At 39.9% G+C, this 16,156-nt stretch overlaps 1 protein-coding gene across 1 annotated transcript in view; it reads right to left on the minus strand.

Moving 5' to 3' along the window:
• Positions 1-1,467: 1,467 nt before the first annotated feature.
• Positions 1,468-16,156, minus strand: part of Antxr2 (ANTXR cell adhesion molecule 2) — a 76,814-nt gene continuing 62,125 nt past the window's right edge. Inside the window, 5 exon segments of the mRNA XM_050149647.1 lie at positions 1,468-5,688; positions 8,681-8,761; positions 8,997-9,161; positions 11,596-11,691; positions 12,489-12,530. Coding sequence (XP_050005604.1) covers positions 5,545-5,688; positions 8,681-8,761; positions 8,997-9,161; positions 11,596-11,691; positions 12,489-12,530 — 528 coding nt within the window. The 3' untranslated portion in view covers positions 1,468-5,544.

Consider the following 16,156-nt stretch of genomic DNA (forward strand, 5'->3'; position numbering starts at 1 on the left):
AATGCTTGCTTTTACCTCTTCAAATCTTCCCCATCATCCCTTCCAAGTTCATTTCGGGCTGTGAAGACAGAGGTTCTGAAACTTTGATCCTCTTATCCGCTGCTTTTTGCAGCAGAGTTAGCAGAAAATACATGAGCAAATTTACAACCAGCAGCTCAGACAGCTGCCTTACTTAGCAGTTAATAGAAAAGGCACTAATCTAGTTAGGATCTAGGACTAGTTCATAAATCTGGATTCAGAGGACAGCTTAAGCCATCACAGTTTTTTTCCAGACAGTAGGATCCAAATAGATTGTCAGCTTTCTCGCCATGAAGAGCCAGTATTTCTGTAAAGTCGAACAATGAGACAGGGAGCTAACATAAGCTACATGCCAGCCAGCTGTGTGAGTGATGAGGCAATGTATGATTGACAAGAGCCACACAGTTTGGCAGGGACTGCTATGTACCTACAAGAATGCCCATCGCTTAAAACTTTTCTTGGATCCAATAGGAAGCAAAGATCAAATACATTTTTAGAAAAAAAATGGTGGAAATGATACTTTAAGCAAAAAAAGTCATGATCTAGTAAAGTAAATTTATAAAAATAACTAATCTTCATCTATGCAGAATTCAAACCTAATGAATATTATTGTGTCATACTTGTATAACTCAAAAAAATGCTTAATTTAGTTCATTATCACTTAAAATTGATCGCCATGCAAAAATGACAATTCTTAGCTCCATAAAATAACATTTTTATGTACCACTATTTCCTACCTTGCCTTAATAGGTAATTATTCAAACTTGTCAAATATTAGAATTACTTTGTCTTCATCTTCCCTTATTTTCAGGAAAGTGTAGGATAGTAAAATACAAAGTAATGATCATAGAAATACTTAAACTTACAAAGTCGAGTGACATTTTTCTTTTATATCTCTAGGATCTAATACATCACTCATTTTAATAAATTACAACAAAACTAGAAGTGACATTTGTTTACAGAATTCTGTGCATTGAGTCGAGCTCGTAAATATGACAGCTAGGATACTGTACCCAGACTCAGAACGCCAAAATCTCCTTGATGCTCCTTACAGAGTTCTAAGAACTACATAGGCATGGGCATGTCCACTGTGTCTGTCCTTAGATGGACCTTAAAGGATACAGCAAATGACGGAGAGAATTTTACAGCCCAAAGCGGAAAGCCTTTCGGAGTCACATGGTTAAGTCCAGTTAAACACAGATAGTGTAGGGACAACTGGGCAACCAAGTGGAAAATCATATAAGCTCTCAAATGTGCAGGTGCAAGTCAGAAGGGCGGGCAGAATTGCCTGGGAAAGATGTTCCTAATGGTGATAACAAATCACGGGGCTTCTCTGGGCTCTCCAGAGAAAGGTGAAACACCAGAGAAATGACCAAGGATTGGGACTTAGGGGCACACCAGGGTTAGGAGCTAAGATGGGACTGAAATAAATGAAGGAAACTGCCGGAAAAAGAGAAAAAAAAACACCTTTTATTCTACAATTTTTATCAGTATGCTATGTACGTAAATATGCTATATGAATATTCTACTGCAATAATCTGCAGACTTACTAACTCTGTTAGATGATTAAGTATAAATGGGATTTATTTGTGTGTCTGATTTTTCCCTTGGGAAGATTCTAAATGTACGTCATAAAATACAGCAAATTCAGAATAAATGAGAAATTATTAGTGCCATGAAATATGTTAGTAGAGCATTTATTTTAAAAAGGAAGCAGCTTTATTTTAAAAGCCTGTTTCAAATATGCGATTTTTATTCAAAACAAAATATGCATAGTAACCAATCAAATTATAGAGTATAAATTTTATTTAGGTATACATGTATGTCTTTAAGATATATGTATGTAAGAAAGACACATATTTAGTATTCAGGACATTAACAAGCTTGCTAAGAAATATCATGTGAATCTAAAGTTTAGCAGAGCAAAGCCAGGCAGAAAATCCCAAAAGAGACATAGAGAGAAAGTAGGAAGAGTCAGAAGATGCCATGTAGCTGTCAGTGGAGACAGTCGCTATAACCTTATCTAGTAAGCCACAGCCTTGTGGCGATATGCAGAATAATAGAAATGGATTATTTTAAGATATAAGAGCTAGCCAATAATAAGCCTAAGTTACTGGCCAAGTAGTGTTGTAATTAATATAGCTTCTGTGTGATTATTTGGGTCTCTGCGGTCAGGAAATGAAACAGCAGTCTCCGTCTACAGCTGAACAGACTTGTATTTTGAAATACATATATGCATAAACATATGCATACACAAATGTATGTAACAATTAATGAAATAGAGGTCATGAATTAGGCATATGCGGAAGGGCTTGAAGGAAGGGATGGGAAAGAAGAGAATATAATTATATTATAATCTTAAAGTACTTAGCAAAGTAAACAAGACTCTGTCCCTAAAAGCATTATTTATTTAGATAATGCGTTTAAGTGAGTACATGGTCTTTTGAGAATCAGAGGACACTCAAGCATTCTGGCACACACTTGTAATCTAGCACTCAGGAGACTGAGGCAGGAGGATTGCTGCAACTTCAAAACCTATATACAGTGAGTACAAGCCAGTTCACAGTGACCCAGCAAGAATCTGTCTTTGGGAAAGAGAAAAAGATGGAGTAATAAAAACTTCCTGCTCAAACCAATTTCCTTACTGAACTGTGAAAATTTTTACACTAGACCTTAAGGCCTGGAAGACCTTAAGGGATGATCATGACACATTCTTTTTAAATAGTAAGTTACTTCAAAATGTGTTTTCTTTCTTTTTAGAGTGCATTCTGAGCTACAAGTTAGAAATTGAATAAACATAATGAAAAAATACATGTTTTGTTATATAATCTGTGAAGTGATTGATTAGAGATGCATTTCTCCTTTATAATAATTATATTAAGATTAAATAAAATGAGAGAAATGGATTAGCAGATAAAAGCACTTCTGCTCTTGCAGAGGAGCCTGGTCCAGTTCCCAGCATCCAGCTGGTGGCTCACAACTGCCTGCGACTCTAGTCCCAGAGGATCTAACAACTTTCTTCTAGCCTCTCCAGGAGCCTGCATGTGATGCACAAACATACACACTAAGGTGCACACACATACACACACGCACATACACATACATATATAATAAACAAGTACTGTTTTTAAAAGCTTACATACAAAGTCCTCAAAACAAAAAGGCAGGTGAAAATGTTAAAGAATAACTCTGTGAGGTCATTTCTCCTTTGGGAGGGACGACTGTGTGGATGCTCTCAGGATGCTCCCATCTCAGCACACACTGAGCTTATGAAAACACTGTGTTCAGTCCTGGAACACTGAGGTCAATTTTGGCCTTTTTCTAAACATTTTTGTTTTATGTTTGGTATTATAATATAATTACATTTCTCCCTTCCCTTTCAAGCCCTTCCATATACCCCCTACGTCTCAAATAAACAGCTTCTTCATTCATTTATTGGTATTGCATGCATACAGGCATATGCACGTGCATTCATAAATATACCTGTTTATCCCATATAATGTTACTTGTATGCACGTTTTAAGGGCTGTCTGTCATTGGACAGGCTACTGGTGCTCTCTTCCTTGGTGAAGACCCTTCTTGCAGTATTCTTTCACTGTGCCAGCCAGAGCTTATACAAGAAGGAAAATTTGTATTTCTGAAAGCAGCACGTTAATCTAAAAAGAGGTGTTTATCCTAACATTATGTATAATATTATGTACGATAAAGAAAAATATTTTTCTTTGTCAATTATTAAAATGTTCAGTAAGCATCCAAATATGATTTAGAGATCCTTTAAAATTCATCTTTGTTGACTCCCCGTGGGAAGACTGAGGAGTGGATGGGGGTTGGGGTGAGGGGAAGGTGGGAAGAGCAAGAGGAGGGGAGGGAGTGGAAACTGGGATTGATATGTAAAAAGAAAAAAAAAAGATTGTCCTAAAAAATAATAATAAAAAAGAAAAGGTCTGAAGAGAAAAATTATTCCTCTAGTTTTGTAACTTAAGCAATTGAATTTTATGTATCTTGCATCTCACTTCAGGAAACCAGAGTGAATTAACACGCACCTGTTTATTACACAATTAAGAGGTGGTTTTAGTTAAGCTAAGAGATAGAACTGAAACAGCACTCTCGATGAATGCTAATCTCCAGTGCAAGATGATGACTTTCATCAAAAGTAAATGTGTTCTGTACTATTGGATACATCTATACAACCGCAGTGCAAATGAACGCCTGTCTATACAGACCTGCACCTCTGTAGCAGTCAGTGGGGGCGCCATAACAATGGCGCGTTCCCGCCATGGGTTGTTCTCACGGGAATTTTATCACTCAGGCGCGTGCCAGTCACAGGTTGTAAGCTGTAGTTAGTTGCAGTCATTAACTGTGTACATCCAGGCACCAAAAACATTCAAGATATAGAACCATTTGATTAAGAGATCAACATCCTCAAGAAAATCCACAAGAGTTCACACTGCAAACATGGCAGACAACCAAAGCAGGGGGTGGGAAGCCCTGATGCGGAGGCGGTGGTCAGTTTGAGGATGGAGCGGCTGAACAGTATCTGGTATCACACGATTCACGAACACCAGGCAGCTCACAGTGATCCATCAGAACGCTGGAGTCACTGAAGAAGCTGTGATGCAAGAAGGGTCAGGCCTGCTTGTTTGAGCATGGGAATTCAGAAGCAGGGCTAACAGGGGCGTGGACAGGCAGGATATAAACTGAAGATGGGCTTCTGTCATTGGCCTCTGCAATTACAAAGCTCTTCGGCACCTTCGAAACAAATTTACGCTCTTTATGATCTTGATGCCTTTTGTCTTGTTTTGCTATGAATTTTTAAAAAACTGGAGAACTGATGTTCTGTCAGAAGGGACATCAGTCATTTTATAGAACGCAAAGCACATCAGGACAGTTCATAAGTGTTCTCCACTTACTAGGTCTGGCTTCGCCTAAAATGCCTCTTGTACCTGTGCGGCTTCCGTCTCTACTATCCGAAGTGACCTTACCAGCTCCAGCTTCTATTCCCAGGCCCTGCTCCATGGCTAATCCTTCGCTCCAAAGCACACATTTGCACAGGCGGCTCTCACCATCTCAAGCAGGTGATCATGCAGCCAGTTTACTAGATGGTGGCATAATTCACACGACGGCAGGCTTTATTCTCTTGCCATAGCCCGGAATTCCTCGCCAGGCCGGTATTTTAACCCATCCCATTTATACACCTGTGCATGATCATGATTCTGCAACATTTTTGGTAAAAGTCAAATTGATGAAATTTCTTCCCGCTAAAAAGGGGGTCTTCTTTCTCCAAGAGAAAAAAAAAATGTCTGTTTGTTTTGAGGCACTACAGGTATGGAGTCCTTAAATAAGAAACAAACTGAAGTGAATTTAATTTCCTAGGTTTCTGTTTTACTGAATGGAAAAAATAAAAACCCTCCACATTCATTTGAACAAAGAACCTTAAATTTCCCATCTGGAGAGATGAAACTCTTGAGTTCTGAACATGGAACAGCATGTTCTGAGATTCTTCTGTAGGATGTGTAAGTTGTCTGCTCACTGGCGGACGAGGAGCCATTTGAAGGTTAACATAACCTCGAACACTGTCAAGGAGGTCCTCGGGGATTTAATTGGTTTGTGGAACAACTCCAAACTAGTCCTGTGCTTTCTTCTTTCTTTGCCTTTCCGCTTCTCAACTCTCTTGTCATAGAAAAAAAAAAAAGGAGGACGCATGGTAATGCATCATTTATAAATTACCTTGTTATTGAGGGGAAAATACACACACACACACAAAACACTGCTTTGAAAACCAAACAAACTCCTGCTGCGGACTCGGGCCTGTTTGATGGAGACCCTTCAAAAGAGTCCAGGGCGTAATGGAGGTTGTTTGTGCAGAGACTTCGATCTGTACCTGCTGTCCCCTGTCACTCCCTGGAAACTTGGCGGCAGATGTTGCAGCGGTAAGTTGTCTCTGAAGTGGCTCTCTGTCCTGTCCCCCCACCGCCGTGGAGTCAAACTGCATTAGATCTCCTATTTGTGCCTCCGGCAAGTTTGGGAGCGCAGCTGTGTCCACCCCGCTCCTACCTTTGGAGTTTCAGGCCTCCAGGCAGCGCGCGCAAGACCAAAACGGTCCTGCCGCTCTCAACTACCTCGGCTGACAATCGGGCCGCCGCGGCCGCCAGCAGATGTCGGGACAACCTGCTAGCGCGCACCTGGCCGCCAAACCCGCGACTCCCAGGACCTGCCGCCCGCATCAAAGCCCGCGCTCGCCCGCAGCCGCGCGCTGGGAGCCCGCCCGCCCCCGCGGCCGCTTTGATAAGGCTCGCACCGACTTGAGCCTCCGCATCAAGGACTTCAGGGCGCGCAGAGCTCAGCCCGGCAGCCCCGCGGCCTCTGCGCCACAGCACAGCTTCGGCTCCAAATGCGCCAGGAAGGGCTCGCTGCCCCACCTGCGGGACTCACTGGCAACTTCAGTTCTGTGGTCGCGGGTTTGTTTATTAGACTGAACTCTCGGGAGGCAGAATCTGCGGGAAACTGTTCCTACATAAATGACAAGGCTGTTTTCCAAAGCACAAAACAAGCTGCTAGGTAGGCAGGGGTTGTGTGTGTTCCTTGGAGCCATTAGTCAGGCCCTGCGAACAATTGTGCTTTATTAGCTGTCATGTGGCTTAAAGTCAGCCTCCTCCTCCTCCTTCAGAGGATGTGACTGTCTGGTATCCAGACCGGGGGGGTGGGGGTGGGGGTTATTATTTATGCCCTGACAATGTAAAGGAACACCCCCATCTAAAATCTGGCGTTTCAGAGCCTTCATAATACCTAAAATGAGCAAGTTATTTTACAATCACACTCTGACACTTCTGTACCAACACGAACACTTCATAAAGAGCACAAAGCAAAGTAAATGTTCTGTCTGCGTATGTGATGGCCACAGGAGACAGAGGAAAATCAAATTACTAATGAAACTAATTTACATGTTGACAAATTTTAAAATTTTTTAGGGGAATTGACCTTAATATCAAATAACATTTATTTCAATGAGTTACTTGATATTATAGTCAAGCTATTTCAATAGGAATTTAACATGCCTCTCTGTTCTGACAACACACTATTTAACAGACTTTCTAATATTTAATGCAACACTTCACTGGAAAGTAGATCTTTAGAGCAAGCGGATAAGTGGATGTAAATGGAGATCTTGTACACATGAATACAGTTCATATTTATATGAAGCATATATTCATAATTTAGAGTTTAATGGTTAATCCGGTTTAACCAAGTATTGGTGAATTTTAGGGGAATAAATCTTGCAAATACCCAAACTTCTTCACAATATTTAAAACAGCATATGAGGTTTTAGGAAGAAAACTGAATGTCCCGCCCCATCAATGTCTCACTATTCACTCAATATTAATCCTTAATAAGACAGAAATTATTAAACAGATGAATATCTACCCTGGTGAAGAGCACACTCAGATGAGGCCTGAAAATAATGGTAAGCAAAATGCAGTGTAAAGTCTAGAGTGTTCAAGAGGAAGAAGAGTTACACAGAGCTCCAGAAACAGAACTTGAGCCCACATCTGAATTTAAACAAGACACAAATTTCCATCGAAAGGAAGTTTCTATGGAGAGTCTGCTTCTGAGAACACAGCTCTCTCTGCCAGTGGTCCTATCAGACAGCGCTGACATCACGTTAGGAAGTTCAACAATGTTTCTCAAGTTGTCTATCCTACGTGTCTGAACTCAGATATTCCTGAAATGTTCCTAAGTGCTAGATGTAAAAATTTGAAATTCTTCTAAACTCTTAAATATCAAGCTAAAACCACCTAATACTAAATACACTTTATCTCGACTTCACAACATAAATACTAATTTGACTGATTGCTTCATAGTTTCAAAGAGTAGCCTGCCAGCCCTAAGTGAAGCCAAAGTCCTCTGAGGTGTTTACTCCTTCAGAGGAGAGGAAGGGCCATGCTCACACCATGAAAGCAGCCTAGCAGCCTGAACAGCACCGCGTCTCTCAACCAAACCCACCCTTGCTGAATTTCAGGAAACTTTGAACAATTTCTCTAAAATTGCTACATGAGGAAATGGAGTAGATTTATTAGAAAAGATAGTAAAAACAATAATCTAAACATATTTTTAAAGTAAGAGCTTTAAATGGACTCCCTTGGTGAGGAAAACGCATAAATACAACACATCTGTAAGTATGTGGACCTAAATATCACCATCTCAGACTTCTTGGGGGCTTCAGGCTTTAAGGACGCCCTGACATATTTCAGAGACCAGACTGTGACAATGACTGAAGGCGGGTGACATGTTTGTACTGAAGACAGCAGTTCTGAGGTTATCTTCCCTAGATCTCAATGCTACTAAATGTGAGAAAAAAGACTTCAGACGCTAATTCCCAGTCTGTTTCTTCCCAAACAAAGAAACTCAGAACACTTGTCTTCAAAGTCAGCGGGCATGCTTATGGTGTTAACTCATTATCTGGAAGGCACTGATATGCAAGTGGCTTGCAAATGCGTTGTAGAAACAAGATTTAACAGCCACCCCATGTAACAAGAGCATGCACCGGTCAGTATCAATTCCATCCTGCACGGCAACAGGAAGTTTTAATTAATTTTCATTAATTTTTCCCTACTTTCATCATCTGTGCACCCCCCCCCCCATCAAAAGATCCCCATACACAAACCTCATCTCCTTCCTGGGGTCTCATCAAGGACACTCGGTCATATTGCTTCATGATCAAAGCCCAGAGTGCATCCAGACGACCCTAAAGAGATATTAGATTTGTGAAATTGGGTAGATTCGTTTCATTAATCAATGAAGCAAGTTAGTCTATACAAAAAACCTGGAAGCGCTTATGCTAAGAAAGTAAGCTGCTGCTAGAACCGAAAATGAGTATCTGTTATTGGATCTGCCTTGGTCTTCCTCGTGGGACAGGTGAGACAGTAAAAGCTACGTCCCTGTTAGGTTTAAGCTATGTCACCCAAGATGGAGGCACGTACCTTAATTGGCGTGTACCATTTTGTCTGAGGGGCCTGGTGTGTGGATTTGGGTCGAGGCGGTCTTGGTGGGACGGGTATCTCTTCTTCGGGGATCATCACCACGGCATTTTTCGCCTTCTCTAACCTTGCACCTTCCTCAGTCGATCCTTTATCGCCCCAGCGGACCTTGAAGATGAAGGAGACACCACTGTCAGACAGAAGGCCCCAGAGGAGCAAGCACCTAGGAGGCCCCCAGGCCAGTGTAAGAAGATGAATGGGTATATTGACTTCCAGTTCCTTTTCTTCTGAGTTTTAATGGGTTCCCAACCACTCATAGTTGGCTTGTGTGTATGTGAGGGTGTGTATGTATGCATGTTCATGTGTGTTTGAGTTCATATGTGTGTGGAGGCCAGGGGTCAGCTTCAGATGTTATTCCTCTGGGGCCCTCCATCGTGTGTTTTGAGATAAGGTCACTCACGGGTATAGGGAGCCAGTCCATTAGAATAGGCTGGCTCGACAGGACAGTCCAGGGATCATCCTCATTATTCTTTATTATCTTAACATCATGACCCAAATACAAAGCGTTTGTAAAATATGATGTCACTTAAATCTGGTGTAATGGTTTCCCCATCACTTCAAATCCACGATTTGTGGTATATATAGATAATGCAAGACTGTGCAGTTCAATTCTACTTTCAGATATGTAAGATGATAGTGGTAGCATTTATTTCTGTGTGTTCCTGTGCATTCAATCCATACAAAAATGCAAAGAAGCTGATATTATGTGTTTCCCCTCCAGATGACAGAACTACGGCACAGGTTAAAAAAAATGTTCCCAGCGTCACAAAAGGAGTACCCAGGCAGGGTATGAATTTGGACATAAGCAAAAAGAGATGAGTGAATAAGGTTTACACAATTCTGAAATGTATAAATTTATCTCACATATAAGGAACTAATCTTTTTAAAATTTTCACATTTGACTGTCTCTTTTCACGAGAAATTGGCAGGAACGCGCGCGTGAAGTTATTAGGAATTGTAGTGGATCCGATATGATAGCAGCTGTTATTAAAAGCTCTGCTCCGACTTTCTGCAAACTCCGCTAGAGGACAGTTTAAATACATATTCAAATTCAAAGAGATTTGCAAAATCCGGGGAAAAGAAAGTATCCATTGTGACCTGATCTAACTTCAGCTCTGAAGGTTTGTTCTCCAGCCCTGATGACCTCAGAACTTCTGTAATTCATTGACTCTCGGCAGCTCAAGCACTGTGCAGGTCTGAAGAGGCGTTGCTCAGCAAAGCACTATGCACGATTTCCCCCTCCCGTTCCAATTCACCGTAGAGACATTTTAATGATGCTTAATTCTCAGCTCAGCTTCACTGTGTATCTTTATATACTGAATTTCTTCTTTATAAATAGCTATGCTTTCTTTGCCATTTTAAAATCCATTATCATCCTATTTGCCATCCTATCCATCGAGTGTTCTAGCAATGTGGTCAAAAGTTTTCAAGATTAATGGACACAGACTCAAAGGAGGTTGACTCATTCTTTTTCAAAAATTTTCCTTTACTAAAGAGGAAGGGCAGGAGGTGCAAGTTTACATCTGGATTTTGAGAACTCTTGAAGTTTGAACTGCAGGCTTCTGGGAACAGACATGTGCTTTTTTTTTTTTTTTTTTTTTTTTTTTTTTTTTTTTTTTTTTTTTTTTTTNTTTTTTTGAGCATAGAGAAATCGTTGGTTGCAGTTTGGATATGGAATGCCCTCTAGGGGCCCAGGTACTAAAGTCTTGGTGTGGCTCTTTTGGAAGGTGACAGCAACTGTAACGAGCGGTACCCAGAAGCAGGTCTAAGAGATAGACCTTTGCAGATTGCACATCTAGGGGGTGACAGCAAGATGTCCTTTGTCTTGTTTTACTCCCATCTGCCCGTGGTAAGCAGCATGACACAGACCCAAACCAAGAAGGCTTACAAACCACAGGTTAACTCCCCAAGCCAAAATAAAATTCTGGTTTTGTAAGTTGGTTTATCTGACTGATACATAAAATCTCATTTCTTTTTAGCCAGGATCCTTTCATGAGTTTATGTTGCTTTTTTTCCTTAGACTAGTGGATTAACAAAAATTAGTTCAACATAATAAATGATATGTATTATTAATGAGAATAGTTGGTGAGTACTAAGTAAAAAGTGTTGAAAATTTAAAATGTGCCTCTTCTGTATTTGTGGTAAAGTCATATCCTGCTGAATATTTCAAAAATTATATGTCAAACAATAAGTAACTGTTGGGCCTTTTCAAAGAAGAGCATTGTTGCAACTATGAGAGATTGGCATTCTTAAAGTTGATGCTCCATGGGGTAATTTTTTTTTTTTCCAAAACAGGAGGGAAACCCAAGCTTATTTTTTTCCTTAGTGTTCAGAAATCCTCTCAATGCGCCCTTTGACTGATGGAGCCTGCTGTTCTGCAGCTCTGACGTGGCTAGAGTGATTCCACAGAGAAGAAATGCGCCCAGAGAAAACCCAGGGCTGACCGATGAAGGGCGAGATAAAAAGAAGCGCCGTGTCAGTGGCTCAGTCACCCTATAAATGCACATTTCAGATTAGCACTCTATTTCTTTAGGGGACCAACCTCCATTCTTTTAATGCCTCCAACTCCTCGACCACCATAATAGGAAGCATCCACAGTCGGCCATTTCTTGTTGGGCAAAGGCTCTTCTTCCTCTTCCTATGGAGATACAGTTTTTAAAAGTGGATTTAATCAGTTTCTGAAAATGTCCTTTGGTCAGAGCTTCATCACACTGAGATGTTTTAAATGATTCCATTGTTTTGAGGGAATGTAAAAATGATATTTGGGGTAAATGGGGGCATTTATAATGACATACATCAATTTCAAGAGCAGTTCTACAAGAGATTCAGACACCTCCCCTTCACCAAATTCTCCTACATCCCACCTAGGCCAAAAGAAGTTGCCTATCTTAACTGTGAGTATTGTGTGTCTAAACCAAGTATGTTTATCAATTCAAACTGGAAAAGATTGTTCGACTTACGGTAACACTTCAACAATTACTTCGTATATCAATATATATGTAACCTTGAAGGGTAAAATTTATATTAAAGAAGCTTTAAGAATGAATGCATACTACCAGTATATGCCTTACTTTATGTTGCTACTATGATGCTAGCTGACAAAGTAATAAAACAGCAAATTATCACTTTGAAGAAAGTAATGGCATCTTCCAACTGCCAGCTTAGATATTTCAACAATTTTAGAGAACTATTAATATATCTTTATTTATAAAATATATTTAATCTCTATGGACTTTTGATCCTGTAGCCAGTTTACCACTGAAGGACTCATTCCTCTACTCCATGAAAGAAATCATAAGATTAAAAAGTAGCAGTAGGTTTTCAGAAAGTAAACAGTACTTAGCTATCATATAAATGGAGTTGGTATAATTTCAAAATGATATTTACAAATGAAAATAAAACAACTGCTTTTCCCTTTATTAGGCAATCACTTACCTCCTTTGGTGCAGGAGGTGGTGGGGGAGGATCCTTGATAACCTGTCCCAAAATAAAACAGAATAAAATGTAATAATTTCCATAACATAAGAAAAAGTAAGAAAGTATGAAAAAAAAAAACAATGACTAGTCTGGCAACTCCAGAGATGAAGGATTAGGATTTAAAGCAAAACCATAGTCAAATGAAGCTGACTTAAGGTTAAAAATTGTGTATCCCCTTTATTAAAAGGAATACTTTGTACCTTGAGTAGTCAGTGATTGTGTATCCCCTTTATTAAAAGGAATACTTTGTACCTTGAATACTCAATAAACCACTGCTATCAGCATTTCACTCTGTAAGATCAAAGCCAACCCCACTGTTTTTCCCAATGTTCTTTTCTAGTAGTTCGCTCTCACCAGATGCAGACTACAGATGCTGACATAACCTATAATGTCTCTTTGTTCTAAATAATTTTCCAATCATTTTAGGCATTTTTTTCTCTTCTGCCCGTCCCTCCCCTGCCATGAATCTCTGTCTTCTCAAAGAAGATGACAATTCCTGTGGTGTTTACAGATCCTTCTCCCTTCTTCCCCAGTATTCACAGAGTTCTTTGCTTTCATTTTATCTTAACTTTAAAAAACTCCCCTTGCCAGTGTCAATACATGTCTCCCAAGTTCACTGCGGTCACTCTGTGTTTCGACTATTTAACAGAGAGGGACTGGTATAAAACATAATTTCAAGTTTGACAGGCAGGAGAGAAAGGGGGAAGCTGGGAGGAGAGAAAGATGAAAGAGCTTAATCAACCATTCCCCCCATCAAAATAGACTCAAAGTTCCAAAGCACACAGTCCAAATCAAGAAATTTTTGGTCCTCTCTAACATGAAAAGCCTAATAATATAATAAAATTTCATGTTATAATCTTTCCCATAGGTTTTTTATTTCTATGACTTTTCACAATTCCATATGGGTGTATGTGTGCCTGTGTCTTGTATTCATAACACTCCAGAAAAGAACATTTTAGAGGTAATTTTTCAATTAATATGAAACTAATTATGTGCATGACCTATTATAAATTTAAATAGATTTCGAAGTCTGGAGGTATGCATGGTTAACAATAAAAATAAATTCTTCATGTTCTGCCTCAATCAAATGCCAGGCTACCGAGTTAAGAGACACAACATCCATCACAACAGTGACAGGAACCCCTAGGACAGGACCCAGAACCGGGCTAGGACTGTATTCTGCTTCCTAACAGTTGCCATATGGTAGACACTCTGGCCTCTTTTATTTTCATATCCTTGTAAGACTGCTATGTTGATGTCCATTTTAAGCAAGGAAGAAAGAATTCCAACAACCTTTAACCACAACGCTTCACCAAGTACATACAATGACAGAATTAAAATCAGAATTAAAATTCAAACTCATCAATTAGAACATTTACTTCCAATGTAATTCCATTACATTGGAATTACATTACATTGAGTTCAATTCCATTACATTGGAGACTTTAAAATAAATGTTGAACTGCCAACGGAAAGTCTGTGAAAGGTCAGTTGTTTGCCAAGCGATTGTTTTTTTGGGGTGGATGGGGGAATGGAATCATAGGTGATAGAAAACGAGAAAGCATTAGTGTGAAGTATGTAAAGGGAGTATGTATGTTGAGGTGGGGCTTATACCACTTCAGAGGAGCATTGCACACCCGCTGTTATTCCCAGCATCACTCAATTAGAAATTTCCTCTTATATATAAAAATATTACTATACATGTTACCACGTGGTCTCATAAGTAACAAAAAGAAAAGAATGTGATTCTACCTGTGCCTAAAACCAGAAAAAGGTGGGAGTCTATCTGGAAGCAGCATGTCTTGCATGCCTGCATGCCAGTAAAATTAGTTTGGGGGGAGAAGGGAACTTAGTGTTGTCCAAGTGCATTAAAAATAACAGTCAAGAGAATCTTGTTCTTATGTTAAATAGTGAAAGAGCACATTCACTCCAGAGAAGGGTGTATTCATGTGCACCATATTTCATGAGAATTTGCAGGTTTTCAAAGGCATAATATTGCCTTGTTGCCAGGACTTTTTCCACTTAGCCTCCTTCAGCTCTGTATTGAAAATTCTGGAAAACACTTTCACCACTTTATGGACCATATGGAGAGTTTGAGTCTTCTCCAATTTTTTTTTTCCATTTGTTATTACCATCATCGGGGTGGGAGGGAAAATTACATCTCATCGGCTTAGCTGCTAGAACCAAGATTTCAGTTTGGAGGAGAGCCGATTTCTTAAAAATTAAAAAAAAAGAAAAGAAAAGAAGAGAAGAGAAAGAAAGTTATCTGCTTCAAACAGTCCTTTTGATCTGCTCATTAACACGTTTCAAATGCTCCAGTGATGTAGGCATTCTTTGCATTAGAAAATGTCAGCAGTGGAGCCTGCAGCCAGCTCGATGCAATCATATGTTCTGACAGTCAGAAAAAAAGTGGAAAAACTGTCAACATTGCACTGCTTTGGATCGCACACACACACACACAAAAGGATACAGTATAATGACTGTCGATAGTAGTATTTCATACATAATTTTTACCAGTAACTAAAAGAAAACCATCTAACAACCACAAGCCCACAGACAGTGGGGGAAACGCCCTGTTTACGGAAATTTTTTTTAAAATCCAAGTGGGTCTTCCTTTCATTTTCTTTCTTTTTTTTAATTAATTAATTAATTTATTAATTAATTAAAGATTTCTGTCTCTTCCCCACCGCCGCCTCCCATTTCCCTCCCCCTCCCCCAATCAAGTCCCCCTCCCTCTCAGCCCAAAGAGCAATCAGGGTTCCCTGCCTTGTGGGAAGTCCAAGGACCACCCACCTCCATCCAGGTCTAGTAAGGTGAGCATCCAAACTGCCTAGGCTCCCACAAAGCCAATACGTGCAGTAGGATCAAAAACCCATTGCCATTGTTCTTGGGGTCTCAGTAGTCCTCATTGTTCTCCTTGACAAACGCATGGATTAAGGGCAGCGCCTTTCTTCTGGAGTGCAAAGCCCTAAATTCTCTTAGATTTGTACTTGCAAAGTCCTTTTCCGAATTCCACAATTGGAAACAGAAAATATAGCCCAGTTATCTTGCCCCTTCCTTCCCTTCCCTTCTTAGCCAGTTCAACCATAGTCAGGGAATGTTACCTTGAACAAATAAGCAAAAAGCCAGAAATGTGTGCAATAAATACAAGGTCAAATGGGACAAGGGAAGAACAGTATATATCCTGACAGGAGTTAAAGACATTGCTGTCGTAGGTCAGGACAAACCTGGTACCCTGAGTCGTAAATGATGGTGGAAAATATCACCATGGAAGCAATACATCCAAGCATCTATCATACTGTATTTCAACGCGGCAAGCAAACATAAATCATTTTAATTAATGGTGCAAGGAAGGCATATTAAAATTTAAATTACTTCTGTTTTATTGGGCATTCCCCCCCAAAATCGGGCCTCTCTGAAATTAATTCAATAAAGGTACCAGGAGCCCTCCTCAACAATAAAAATCAAGTTCAGAGTAGAAGCATTATTACTATGTAAAGGGAACAGCGCAGCTGTTGCTTGCTAAGAATTGTTCGACAGAGCTCTGGTTGGAAGCATCACCATGAACCTTACCTTATGATCAAACCGGGCTTTTTTTTTTTTAAAAAAAAAAAGGCAACTTTGAA

The sequence above is a fragment of the Alexandromys fortis genome, unplaced genomic scaffold, assembly GCF_014885135.2.
Source record: "Alexandromys fortis isolate MF-2015 unplaced genomic scaffold, M_Fortis_MF-2015_v1.1 scaffold_0, whole genome shotgun sequence".
Lineage (NCBI taxonomy): Eukaryota > Metazoa > Chordata > Mammalia > Rodentia > Cricetidae > Alexandromys > Alexandromys fortis.